Here is a 14,304-nt window from a genome sequence, read left to right on the forward strand (position 1 = left end):
AATAACCATCATTACATTTGTATAATATTTCTAAATGAGTATTATTTAACCCTTTAGCATTTAAACTGGCCATATCCAGCCTGGGTGTTATTGTCGACAGTGATTTGCGTTGGACAAAACACATCGCTAAAATTGTCAAGAAGGCTGAGGGTGTCTTGGCATCACTCACCAAATCCTTTGTGAGCCGTTCTCCGGCTATCTATCTGCAGCTTTATATAGCTATGGTAAGACCTCACCTGGAATTTGCATCACCAGTCTGGAACCCCTATCTTGCCCAGGATATCAATCATCTGGAAGCCATTCAGCGATGTGCAACCAAAGGAATACCCTCCATCAGGCATTTGCCATATTCTGAACGCCGTACTTCCCTGGGCATGGACACATTGAAACTCTGATGTCTGGCAGCTGACTTGGCAGACACCCATAAAATTATCAACCATCGTACAAACAATAACTCTGAGCACCTTTTCAAACTCCACCCATCTAACACCTGTGGACATATTTACAAAGTCAGAAAACAGCACAGCTCCCATGACTTTAGGAAACATTTTTTCACGCTGAGAGTTGCTGAAGCATGGAACAAACTGCCAGCATCAGTTGTTAGTTGTCGGAGCAGTGCATCCTTCAAAACTTCCATGCTTTCTGAGATTCGCCAACACTACACCTGATTTTCTCCCCTCCATACACACACAAGCATGTATCTGACTCATGCATTGTTCGCTTTCCAGACATTTGTACATTACTGCATATACTCTATATGCACTTTCTGACAAGTTGTGGTGCACCTGAGCACTGTATACAATAATTTCATTATATATATTATATTAAAATATTCCATCTGCTTTCTGTTCAAACTGGCTTGATCTAGCCTCTCACACCAACCTCACAATATCATTCTAAAAATTAACAGTTACCTCATCAAAATCTCAAAGCTACAAAATAAAGCTGATTAATTGAATAATGAGAAAAAAAATAAGCATTACATTTGATAGAATTATGTGAATGCTAAAGGGTTAAAGACTATCAACTTGGAGAGAGAGAAAAAAAAACCGAACAGAAGCAATAGTTTCATATCATTATCATTGTCATCATCGTTTAACGTCCGCTTTCCATGCTAGCATGGGTTGGACGATTTGACTGAGGACTGGCGAACCAGATGGCTGCACCAAATAAAAAAAAAAAATGAAATAAAAATTTAAACAAACAAAAAACAAAACAATTTCTTGGGGTTTCTTTACTTGTAAATGTCTCCACCTGAGGAAGCAGAAACGGAAAAAAAAAATGCTTGTAAACAGGTGAGTAAGCAACAGAAGGGATAGAAAGCTGCCTCTATAAATTCTATCTGACCCATAAAAGCATGGAAAAATTGACATTAAAGATAAGATACAGAAGTGCATGCATTTATAATATTGCCTTTGTTTTTATGTATGTTTGCTGATTGTGAACACTGGCTTCTCTGATGGAGCTGGTTTGCTTGCAGTCCACTGTGAAAGTATTGTCCACGCTTCTTAATATGTCTTAACACGTTGCACCATCACTGTAAACAAAAAGCCCATCCATACAGTGTCGTTTGTTTTAGGTTCTCTCAAGTTATTTGTTATTTAACAGAATAGAAAATTATTACCTCGCTTGGAAAGAACTGCAGTGGACAATAGGAAGTCCTTCCAGCCATAGAGACCCGTGTCCTGACATATGCTCCTCTGAGCCATGCAAGCATGGAAAAGTGGTTGCTGAAATGATGATGATAAATATATGTGTATGTGTGTGTGTGTGTGTGTGTGTGTGTAGAGGAAAAGGCACAGACATAGTCATCTGGTTGAGAAGCTCGCTTCTGAACCGTGTTCTTGGATTTAGTCCCAAGCTTGGCACCATCACCAAGTGTCTTTTACAATAGCTCCAGCCGAGCAAAGTCACGTGAGTTGGTTTGGGAGATGTAAACAAAAACAAGTGTATGTGTGTGTGTGTAGATAGTGGAACTTGGTGCAGTCTTCTGGTTTGCCACTCCTGTCAAGCTGTCCAACCCATGCCAGCATGAAAAACTGAGGGTAAATGATGATGATGATGATGATGATGATGAAGGGACTATTCTTTGGATACTTAGTGTTCTGTTTATCTTCTGCTTCTCTCTCATTTTAATGTGTTTCTGTCTTATTTAGTGACTTCCAGCAGAAAGTCATTTATCAGAAATACCTTGAAGTGGCTTCTCTTCTCTATAAATCAGTGTGAGTGATGTGAAGCCACCCATTTCCAGAGATGGAATTGCCAGAATATATCCTTTTGACTCTATGTGCAAGGCCTGACATTTTGTGGGAGGGGAACAGTTTGATTTCATGAAGTCCAGTACTTGGCTGGTACACTGAAAGGATGGAAGTCAAGCATGGCAGAATTTGAACCAGAACACCAAGGTAGATGAAATACCACTAAGCATTTTGTCTTGTGTGCTACTCCTCTGTATGAAGACGCTTGTGTCTAGTCAGTTGAAAACTTCTGGAGAATGATTTCCCACAGGTGTCACACAGGTAGAGCTTTTCTGCTCTGTGAACATATTTGTGATTTGACAAGGTACTTCTTTGAGAGAAAGATTTTCCACATATGTCACAGTGATAAGGCTTCTCACCTGTATGAGTGCGTTTGTGTAGAGTTAAATGAACGTTTTGAGAGAAAGATTTCCCACAGATAACACAGAGATATGGCTTCTCACCTGTATGAGTGCGTTTGTGTATAGTTAAATATTGTTGAGAAAATGATTTACCGCAGATATCACACTGATATAGTTTCTCACTTGTATTAATGTGTTTGTGTATAATTAAAGCTTTACCATAGGAAAATGATTTGTTACAAAAGTCACGAGGATTTGGTCCCTCTCCTGTATGAATATATTTGTGTTTAGTTAAGTATCTATTGGTAGAGAATGATTTCTCACAGATGTCACACTGATATGACTTTTCTCCCGAATGGATGCATTTGTGTTTGGTTAAATGTCTATTGACAGAGAATGATTGACCACAGATATCACAGTGAAATGGCTTTTCTCCTGTATGGAGACGTTTGTGTTCAGTTAAATATCTGTTCCCAGAGAATGACTGACCACAAATATCACATTTGTATGGTTTTTCTCCTGTATGGATACGTTTGTGTCCATTTATATTTCCCCTATTGGAGAATGTTTTACCACAGATATCACAGTGATATGGTTTCTCCCCAGTATGAACACGTTTATGCTTAGTTAAAGTACCACCTTCAGAAAACGATTTACCACAAATATCACAGTGATATGGAGTCTCTCCTGTATGAATACGCCGGTGTATATGTAAGGCACTACTTCCAGAGAAAGATTTACCACAGATATCACAGTGATACGGTTTTTCTCCTGTATGAACACGCTTATGTATAATCAAGTCACTGCTTCTAGAACAAGATTTACCACAAATATCACACTGAAATGGCTTTTCCCCTGTATGAATTCGTATGTGCTTATTTAAGTCAACATTTTGACAGAATGATTTACCACAGATGTTACAGCAATAGGGTTTTTCTCCTGTATGAATGTATATGTGTCTCCTTAATTTACTTTTATCTGGGAAGGATTTACCACAAATATCACAGTGATATGGTTTCTCTCTTGTATGAATATGTTTGTGATTATTTAAAGTGTGACTGTCAAAAAATGATTTGCCGCAGGTATCACAATGATAAGGTTTCTTTCCTGTATGAATACGTTTGTGAGCATTTAAGTTACCATTTACAGAAAAGGATTTACCACAGATATCACAGTGATATGGTGTCTCTCCTGTGTGAATGCGTTTGTGAGTGTTTAAGGCACCACTTGCAGAGAATGGTTTACCACAGATATCACAACGATATGGTTTTTCTCCTGCATGAATACGTTTGTGATCAGTTAGGTGGCTTTTATGAGTGAATAACTTTTTACAGATATCACAGGTATATGATGTTCCTTCTCTCTCTTTCTGCATATCATTAGGATAATCAATGCTTTCAGTTTCTGTTTTAATTTGAACTGACTCCTCACAGAATTCATTTTCCATAATTATTCCTCTTTGGCAACTTTGTTTCTCCTGTATTTTCTTAACAATTATTTCTACTGCTATAATTCCATAAAACGTGATTTTTATTGATGGCTGAAGATATTGCAAACTCCTGTGAAAATTTCTCCATGGTTAATTACAAAACAACCAACTCCTGAAGATATTCCAGGCACAGAAGTAGAAGAATTTTGCAAATGATCTCAAATCACAACAAACATTCTCCACTAATTCCATCACAAATTTATAGAAACAGAATGATATCCATTCTGTGGAACAACTTCCTTTTTAAAAGATGATAAATATCGACCACACATTTGAAGTAAGCAATACTTTTATGCCCACGTCATCTGATATTTCTGAAATAATAGAGAAACGGTATAAGATGGAGGGATACTTAAAAGTAGATTCAATGATGGAAAATTTGTTACATTTTCATATTGAAAAAACTTAATATAAACATTTACGTCGTCATCTGAACTTTAAATTTGTTATTAAAATTACATCAAACAACCTCACGAGAGGTCTATATATCACAGACTACAGCAGCGCTATCATTATTTATGCAAAACTATAAAATAGTGGACATAGGGCTTTAAACAAAAATTTTCCGCGCCCAAACTAATTTTTGCGTGTGGAGGTGGAGGGAAAAAGATGAACGATTTAAAATAAATATATCTTAATTGTAGTGTGAGAATGTATATATATTCTGATGATAAAATATATTATCTTTCAAAAACATCCCAAATTTATAGACTATATCGTGTATGTTTAAGAAATGGCTCATTATATATATATAGCAGAGAATGAGACATCGTTCATCTGTCTCCCCACTTCGCCTCCACCTACAACTGGGCGCGAACGAGGTTTTTTTTTCTCGTAAAACACTCAATTGAACTAGCTAGTTTAGAGTGGATTTTGTTCAGAATGGATCCATCTTTTTGATAGCAAAGAGGTAAGTAAATTTTTACCTGTCTATATACACGTGCACGCTATTGGAAAGACTTCCTCCCAAATTTTTTATTTTTATTTTTGCTTTTGCCAAAAATTGGCATTTTGAAATTTGCCCTCCACCACCACCATTCAAAAATTGACATTTTCCCTATCCCCTAAACCTAACCCTCAAACCCTAGCAGATTCGTATTCTCCGTAACCGAAAACGGGGGTTTGTGTTAAAAAAAAGAAATAATTATATATCTATATATATGTCTACATTTTACCTGTCTACACACACGCTATTATATATATGTATATATATATATATATATACACCAAATATACACAATTTCTATACATGTTTAATAACGAACCATGTAATTCACACCCAGGAAATTTTATTTCTGTAAAATGTTGCAAGTGGGCGAAACTTCTGAGGCTTCCAGCTCACCCCACTCCATATTTCGAACCGCAAAAAGGGTTTTCTACCTTGTCGGGATGGGTTATGTTAGCATGTCACAGGAATTCATTCAACGAAAAAAAAAAAAAAAAAATCCAATTCGCCACCCCCTTTTCCGAACCAAAATAAGGGATTTGCAGCATATTAGAGTAAGGAGGTCAGAGTACTTGATTCCACGCAAAAAATACGAATTTAGTGAAAATTCCGGGGAGAGGGGCTGCCCCCCTTCCGGACCAATTCCGAACCAAAATATGGGAGTTGCAGCATATTACGAGGTCAGGGTTCTTGATTCCACGCAAAAAATCCGATTTTTTTTTTTCTTTGTGAAAATCGTGCGGGTGTTACTCTGTAATTTTACCCAGGAGGGTAGTTCATTGTCAGGCGATTATTCTTTAACCCCAGGTCAGGTCTCACTGAGCAGAACATCGTTGCAGACATAACAATATCCGTTATTTCTCCTAAATCATACAAATTATTCAATCTGCACTTACGATTTCCTTTAACTCTGTTTATAAATCAAAAACGTGTAAGTTGCTTTAACGTATTTTCCATCTTCGCAATACACGTGCTTTTGAAATGAAAATATTTACTCTTCAGAATAAACATTATTTCGTTTCCATTTTGAAAAGAAATCAGGAAAAAAACAATTTTACCACGTAACGACGAACGTTTAAGAGTTAGTAATAACTGTATTGTAAAAGAATGTGTATTACGGGAGACAGAAAACAATTTAGGTAACAAGTAATTATTTAAATATAGGTGTGGTAAGTAGCTTGCTAACCAACCACATGGTTCCGGGTTCAGTCCCACTGCGTGGCATCTTGGGCAAGTGTCTTCTGCTATAGCCCCGGGCCGACCAATGCCTTGTGAGTGGATTTGGTAGACGGAAACTGAAAAGAAGCCCGTCGTATATATGTATATATATATATATGTATGTGTGTGTTTGTGTGTCTGTGTTTGTCCCCCTAGCATTGCTTGACAACCGATGCTGGTGTGTTTACATCCCCGTCACTTAGCGGTTCGGCAAAACAGACCGATAGAATAAGTACTGGGCTTACAAAGAATAAGTCCCGGGGTCGATTTGCTCGACTAAAAGGTGGTGCTCCAGCATGGCCGCAGTCAAATGACTGAAACAAGTAAAAGAGTAAAGAGTAAGGGAGCAACATATGGATGCGAGACCTGGACACTAAAGAAAGCTGACCAGAAGAGAATTAATGCATTCGAGCTTTGGTGTTGGAGAAGACTTTTACGGATTCCATGGACAGCGAGGATCACCAATGGAGAAGTTCTTAAGCAGATCAGGCCGAAAATGTCGCTAGAAGCTAGGATCACCAAGCATAGATTGGCATATTTTGGTCATATTATGCGGAGAAAATCCCCGGAGAAGGACATCATGCTCGGAATGGTCAGTGGCAAGAGAGGGACAGCGAGGCTCACCAATGGAGAAGTTCTTAACCAGATAAGGTCGAAAATGTCGCTAGAAGCTAGGATCACCAAGCATAGATTGGCATATTTCGGTCATATGCGGAGAAAATCCCTGGAGAAGGACATCATGCACGGAATGGTCAGTGGCAAGAGAGGAAGAGGCCGACCAAGAACCCGCTGGCTTGACACCATCAAGAGTGATACCGGAATGGACATAGCCAATCTGAAAGAAGCGGCCCAGGATAGAACTGACTGGAGGACACTCATCCAACGAGTAACCGAGAGTCGACTTCGACTGAGCGGATAGATAGATGGAAGGGAGATATATATTAATTTTAAGATGCATTAATGCATAACTGTATCAGAAATTATAGACTTGTTTGTCATCACTGCAATATGATGACTGTAGTAAACAATGTTTCCATTTCGTTTCAAGTAAAACGTCATGCTTTATACATTCCTCATATCTTCGAAATTACGCCGTAATTCTTCACATTTACCAAAAGTTAGATTAATGAAAGTGAAAAGAATAGAAAACGATTGAATGAAGAGAACATTAAGAACAAATATCTCGTATAGATCACAGTAATTATTTAGTAATTGATAGTGATCTAGGTTGTTAGTAAACAGATACATGTACGGTATAAATATGAGTACTTTACCGTCAATAAATTCAGATTTCTTTCGAAGTTAAATGATTGTTTTCAGAAGTGATATCAATGTCAACACGAGAGGAGAATAGTTCAAGGTGGTGGCGGGAGATTATATCCGGTTGCACATGCGCTGTGTGAAATGTGAATTGAAAGTAGCGTCTGCTCATGTGAAAATGAGGTACGCATGTGTGTGCGCGCGCGTGTAGTGATCTCGATTCTCGGAGCGGGCTGTGTGTTGGGCTCTTTAGCAAGACACTTTATTTCGCGTTGTTCCAGTTCACTCAGTTGTAGAAATGAATTGCGACGTCGCTATTGCCAAGCTGTATCAACTTTTGCCTTTCCCTTGGATAACATCGGTGGCACGGAGAGGGAAGGTTGGTATGCATGGGCGACTGCTGGTCTTCCACAAACAACCTTGCGCAGACTTGTGCCTCGGTGGGTAACTTTCTAGGTGCAATCCCTTGATCATTTATGACCGAAGGAGGTCTTGTGCCGGTGGCATGTAAAAAACACCATCCGAACGTGGCTGATGCCAGCGCCGCCTTGACTGGCTTCCGTGCCGGTGGCACGTAAAAAGCACCAACCGATCGTGGCCGATGCCAGCCTCCTCAGGCCTCTGTGCCGGTGGCACGTAAAAAACATCCACTACACTCATGGAGTGGTTGGCATTAGGAAGGGCATCCAGCTGTAGAAACACTGCCAGATCAGACGGGAGCCTGGTGCAGCTTCCTGGCTTCCCAGACCCCAGTCAAACTGTCCAACCCACGCTAGCATGGAAACGGACGTTAAACGATGATGATATATGTATATATAAGGCAAATGCTTTTCACTCCACAGAAACTGCATAAGCTATTCTGATTCCATCACAGTAATGGAAACCGTTCCATATCATCAGCAGGTATCTCAGGGTCATTACCGTTTCACTCTTTAGCCTGTATGCTTCGCCTGGGTTAGACAGCGATGACAGAACTAATCTTCTTCTGTAGAAGTTTTCCACTTGCAGTCTCTCATCAACTGTAGCCACCTTGAGCTTGTTTTAGTTGTGCTATCTCCATAGCTTTCTTCACTTGTCTGCATTCCAGTGTTCTTCTGTAGGAAACAGCACACTGACCAAGCTAAAAAGCAGCAGAAGCTGACTTCAATGGGGGAATGAGACTACATTCCTATCCCCTTGAAAAGGGCCAAATCAACTGAGTCCTGATATTTAGTTTTTCTTTACCTAGTAGGAAGTATTGTGTCTGTCCTCCCAGGATACAGAGAGTGTGACCATGATAATTGTTTTTGTACTCCTGGAGAGCAAGAATATGCCTGGTCTGAGTGATGTTACCACTATCTCCTCTAGGAAGACAAGTCTGCCCTTCAGGTCCACTTGCATCTCCTACTCTGAAGCTAAAAGCAAAACAGAAAACAAGCCCCCTACCATTGCCTTCATCTTGGGAGCTTTGTTACCTTCCTGTAATAATTTGATACTCTTTGTTGGTACTGACTGGTGCTTATTGGCAGACGATTTCTGCAAGGATCTTGCCACGACTCCACCTGTGTCAGCCTTCTTCCAAGCACCCTAGGACATCTGGTAAAACTGTGGTTCAGAATACAAAGAGTTGCTCCACACTAATTTCCCATGTGTCTATAGACTTTACTGCTCCTGTTCATCTTCCACACACAAACATTACTTCCTCTGTTAACCTTCCTGTGACACCACTGTACCTCTTGTATCAATAGCTTGCAATGGGTACACTGAATGAAATCCTGCCTACACATTGACTGGTGCTATTTACTGAAAGTGGGTAGGGTCCTATCTGTTTTCTACTTACTAGAATCTTGGTCTTTGTTAACTTTAAAACTTACTGATTCCAATTCTTGCCTCCAAACCTAGAATTCTTTTTAGTTCAGTTACAGATTCTGCCCTATGAGCAAGATCATCAACATATAGTAGCTTCCATAAGCTGCCGGTCTTAAATTACCAACTAATGTCCTGGAGGATGATGAATACGAAAATGCTGAGAACTGAGTCATTAGTCAATCCCTAGTTTCCTCAGAGACCACATCACAGAGCAAGGTACTCTGTTGAAGGCTTTCTCAAACAAATGCCAAGTACAACTGCTTCTTCTTAACTAGATACTTCTCTTGCAGTTGCCTATGACAATAGCATCAGTAGTGCTTCTCCCTGGCACAAGGCCAAACTGCATTTCAACTAGCCTGATTAATTATATTCGGAATTCTGTATATAGAATATATAATTCCACATGTTAATTTTCTACTTACTTTATATAAGGAGTGAGATACAAATCTAACTCTCTCTGTAACTTTTATCACCTGATCCAATAATTCAATGTCTCTATAATTACTTCTTCCTTAGGCATCTCCCTTACCCTAGTCACAACGGACTATAATGCCACTACACCAGTCACTGGAAATGAGCCCTCTTCAACAGGCCAATTGACTATACAGGTGACAAGACGATATCTTACTCTACCACATAGTCAAAGCATCTCAGCAGTAACTCCTGTTTACCAGTTTTCCTGTCGGCACAGCTTTAATAGCTTTATGTATCATACTACTCTCATGTAGGATAGACGGTCCCTTTTTTGGGGGGTTCACAAAGGAAAAACTCCTTTCCATTCTCCTGATTCAATAGTCTCTCATAGTAGCATAGCCTTTCACACACTTACGAGGGAATGCTGAAAAGTTCCTGGCTCTGGGTAAAAGAAAATACAAGCGGATCAGTTGGTTATATAATTATATTCATCATATTCTCCTCTCATATTTACACTTATTGCAGTGGTTTTTCAGTTTTTCTAAGCCCTGTATAAGAACTTGGAAGGTTGGGCCTCCAACCAGGCCTTTTATGATACCCATAAAGCCAGGAATTTTCAGTACCCCTTCATACATGCATTTGTATACTCAAGGTAGTATATCCTTGGTTATGGCATATAACCAGTCAGAAAGCTACCGTTTGTTTCATGTCTACTATTGCACTGGGCAATATAGAAAACACTGTTCAGAGATGGTGGCTTGAGGTACATAACATCTTTACTGATAGAGGTAAATACAGTCTTGGTCTGTTTGGAACTGAAAACCGAATTAAAAAAAAAAAGCCAGAGTGGAAAAGAAGAGTTGCCTCCCCTTGTACGATACTAAAATTACAATGAATTGCAAGTTACTGTTCTCTTCAAAAGTCTCAAAACTTCTTGTGTGTGTGTGTATATATATATATATATATATATATATATATATATATATATATATATATATATAAGAAGCCCGTTGGCCGCTCTGGCAACGATGACACTCGGATGGTGTTCTGTACTAGTAGGGTGCCAAGAACACCATCCGAGCGTCATCGTTGCCAGAGCAGCTAACTGGCTTCCGTACCCGTGGCACGTAAAAGGGCACCATTCGAGCGTGATCGTTACCAACGTCGCTTCACTGGCACCTGTGTCGGTGGCACGTGTAAAAAGATTCGAGCGAGGTCATTGCCAGTACCGCCTGACTGGCCCCCCGTGCAGGTGGCACGTAAAAAGCACTCACTACACTCTCGGAGTGGTTGGCGTTAGGAAGGGCATCCAGCTGTAGAAAGTCTGCCAGATCAAGACTGGAGCCTGGTGCAGCCATCTGGTTCGCTAGCCCTCAGTCAAAACCGTCCAACCCATGCTAGCATGGAAAACGGACGTTAAACGATGATGATGATGAATGCATTCTGTCCACTCAGGCGGGTGGCTGGCTGGTGTTAGGAAGGGCATCCAGCTGTAAAAACCATACCAAAAGAGACACAGAAGCTTGGTGCAGGCTCCTGTCAAATCATCCAACCCATACCAGCATGGAAGGTGGAAGTATGTGTGTGTACATATATAAATATATATTAGCTGATGCCAGCGCTGCCTTGACTGGCTTCCGTGCCGGTGGCACGTAAAATGCACCAATCCGATCGTGGCCGTTGCCAGCCTCGCCTGGCACCTGTGCAGGTGGCACGTAAAAAGCACTCACTACACTCACGGAGTTGTTGGCGTTAGGAAGGGCATCCAGCTGTAGAAACTCTGTCAGATCAGACTGGAGCCTGGTGCAGCCTTCTGGCTTCCCAGATCCCCGGTCGAACCGTCCAACCCATGCTAGCATGGAAAGAAATTAAGAGATTATATTAGAAGAAAAATCAAAACCAAGGCAGAACTAGTATCTAAAGTCATTTAGAATAATTTTAATTAGGGTAAGGTGAATTTGAAGTGGTATTCTGTAATCAGAGACAGGGCACGAATATTTTAGATGAGGAAAATTTACAGTTTATAAGGAATAAAGTAGTAAAATAGAAGAGTATAAGCAGGAGAATAATGTTCACAACTCATGTTTTTCCAGAGGATCTGGATGTTGGTCAATACTTCCATCATGGTACAGGTTTTTATAGGAGTACCGACCAACATCCATATCCTCTGGAAAAAGATGAGTTGTGAACATTATTCTCCGGCCTATATTCTTCTATTTACTACTTAGTTCCTTATAAACTGTGAATTCTATTCCATGTAAACTGTAAATTTTCCCTGTCTAAAATATTCATACCCTGTCTCTGATGATGGAATACCTAGTGCACAGACATACTAAGCAACCACTCGGGTTATCCCAGAAACGTCTGTAAGACTTCAAATTCACCTTACTCTAATTAAATTATTTTAACCCTTTCGTTACCAACCTGGCTGAAACCGGCCCTAGCTCTGATTACAAATGTCTTGTTTTCATAAGTTTTGAATTAAAATCTTCCACCAAACCTTAGTTAAAATTTATGTTCCTAACACTAGCTGAATGATAACTAAGTTATTTTATTAAATTCTTTGTTATGTTTAGAGTAATTGAAAGAAACGCAGAGCATCTCAAAATAAATACAGTAATGAAAGGATTAAATGACCTGAGATACTCATTCTGCCATGGTTCTGATTTTTTTCTCTAATATAGTATGTACATGCTATCACAGAACCCTAACGTGGATCCCTAGATCCAGTCTTAGCTGTGATCTTGGAACCTAATGGTTGATCCACTATAGCACTTATCCAGCATACCTATTCATTTAGATCACAAGTGAACAAAATCCCTCGTATTCTATATGCGTGGCATTTTGGGCAAGTGTCTTCTGCTATAGCTTCGGGCCAACCAATGCCTTGTGAGTGGATTTGGTAGATGGAAACTGAAAGAAGCCCGTCGTATATATGTATATATATGTATGTATATGTTTGTGTGTCTGTGTTTGTCCCCCTAGCATTGCTTGACAACCGATGCTGGTGTGTTTACGTCCCCGTCACTTAGCGGTTCGGCAAAAGAGACGATAGAATAAGTACTGGGCTTACAAAGAATAAGTCCCGGGGTCAAGTTGCTCGACTAAAGGCGGTGCTCCAGCATGGCCCCAGTCAAATGACTGAAACAAGTAAAAGAGAGAAAAGAGATATGAACAGAGTGTCTGAAGTGGTGTACAGATATTGTATAAGAAGAAGGAGGCAGAATTTTGAATAATTCTTTATTATCATTTTCATGTGTTCAAACTCTTCAAGATAATGCACAGAAAAATTCTTCCTCCTTTTACATAAATCGAAAAGAGGGTTTTGTTTTTTGCTTATAAGAGGAGAAATTTCGTTTCTTGGAGAGAGGGAGAAAGAGAAAAAGATAGGAAGGATAAGAAAGAGAAAGAAAAGCAAAGAGGAGGGGAAGAGAGACAGAGAAATAAGGCTTCTTTTCAATTAAGTGCATAAGTTGATCTTTTCAAATCAGGTTGTCTGTGTTTGAACTATAACGCTAATATACATGTTGCATGTATTGCATATAGAATAAGCAACGTTTATTTATGGAAGCATTCATGGCCTTCCTTTGACATCTCTTTTCCTCAATTAATACTCACTTTATGAGGATCATACCATGGATTCATGAGCAATACATGTTACAATACCATTATCACAATACTTTAGTTTGCTCCTGTATCCACAGACTTCACTGTGATATTAGCTTCTTTCTCACATAATGTTGCTGTCTTGTTTTGTCACTATTTACAGAAACTGACTTACTTCAAATATCAGGCGTCTCTATAAATAAGTGTGAATCACATTAAGCCACCCATTTCCAGAGGAGTAGACAAAAATATCTTGTTGATAATGGTTACTCGTCTCTATGAAGATGTGTCTATCTACTTAACTGCAAATTGCTCGAGAAAGATTTGTCACAGACTGTGATACCAGTGGCGGTGGCACATAAGAGAACCATCCCAACGTAGCCGTTGCCAGCGCCGCTCCGACTGGCCTCTGTGTCGGTGGCACGTGAAAAACACCATCTGATCGTGGCCGTTGCCAGCCTTGCTTGGCCTCCGTGCCGGTGGCACGTAAAAAGCGCCATCCGATCATGGCGGTTTGCCAGCCTCGCCTGGCACCTGTGCCGGTGGCACGTAAAAAGCACCCACTACACTCATGGAGTGGTTGGCTTTAGGAAGGGCATCCAGCCATAGAAACATTGCCAGATTTGACTGGGCCTGGTGCAGCCTACTGGCTTCCCAGACCCCAGTTGAACCGTCCAACCCATGCCAGCATGGAAAGCGGACGCTAAACGATGATGATGATCAGAGAAACTACTTTTCTGCAATATGAATATGTTTGTGATTGTTAAAAGCACTTCTGTGAGAGAATGATTTACCACAGATATCACAATTATATGGTTTCTCTCCTGTATGAATACGTTTGTGAGCATTTAAGTTACTATTTTCAGAGAATGATTTACCACAAATATCACAGTGATATGGTTTTTCACCTGTATGAAAACGTTT

The 14,304-nt window shown here is 39.9% G+C and overlaps 1 protein-coding gene across 1 annotated transcript in view; it reads right to left on the reverse strand.

Moving 5' to 3' along the window:
• Positions 1–1,234: 1,234 nt before the first annotated feature.
• The window catches only part of LOC115222818 (zinc finger protein 271-like), a 66,767-nt gene continuing 53,697 nt past the window's right edge, over positions 1,235–14,304 (reverse strand). Inside the window, exons 9-10 of the mRNA XM_036511775.1 lie at positions 2,618–3,058; positions 1,235–1,254 (exon numbers count right to left, since the gene is read on the reverse strand). Of these exons, the coding sequence (XP_036367668.1) occupies positions 1,235–1,254; positions 2,618–3,058 (461 nt within the window). The remainder of the gene's footprint in view (positions 1,255–2,617; positions 3,059–14,304) is intronic.

The sequence above is a fragment of the Octopus sinensis genome, linkage group LG21 (genome assembly GCF_006345805.1).
Source record: "Octopus sinensis linkage group LG21, ASM634580v1, whole genome shotgun sequence".
Taxonomy (NCBI): Eukaryota; Metazoa; Mollusca; class Cephalopoda; order Octopoda; family Octopodidae; genus Octopus; species Octopus sinensis.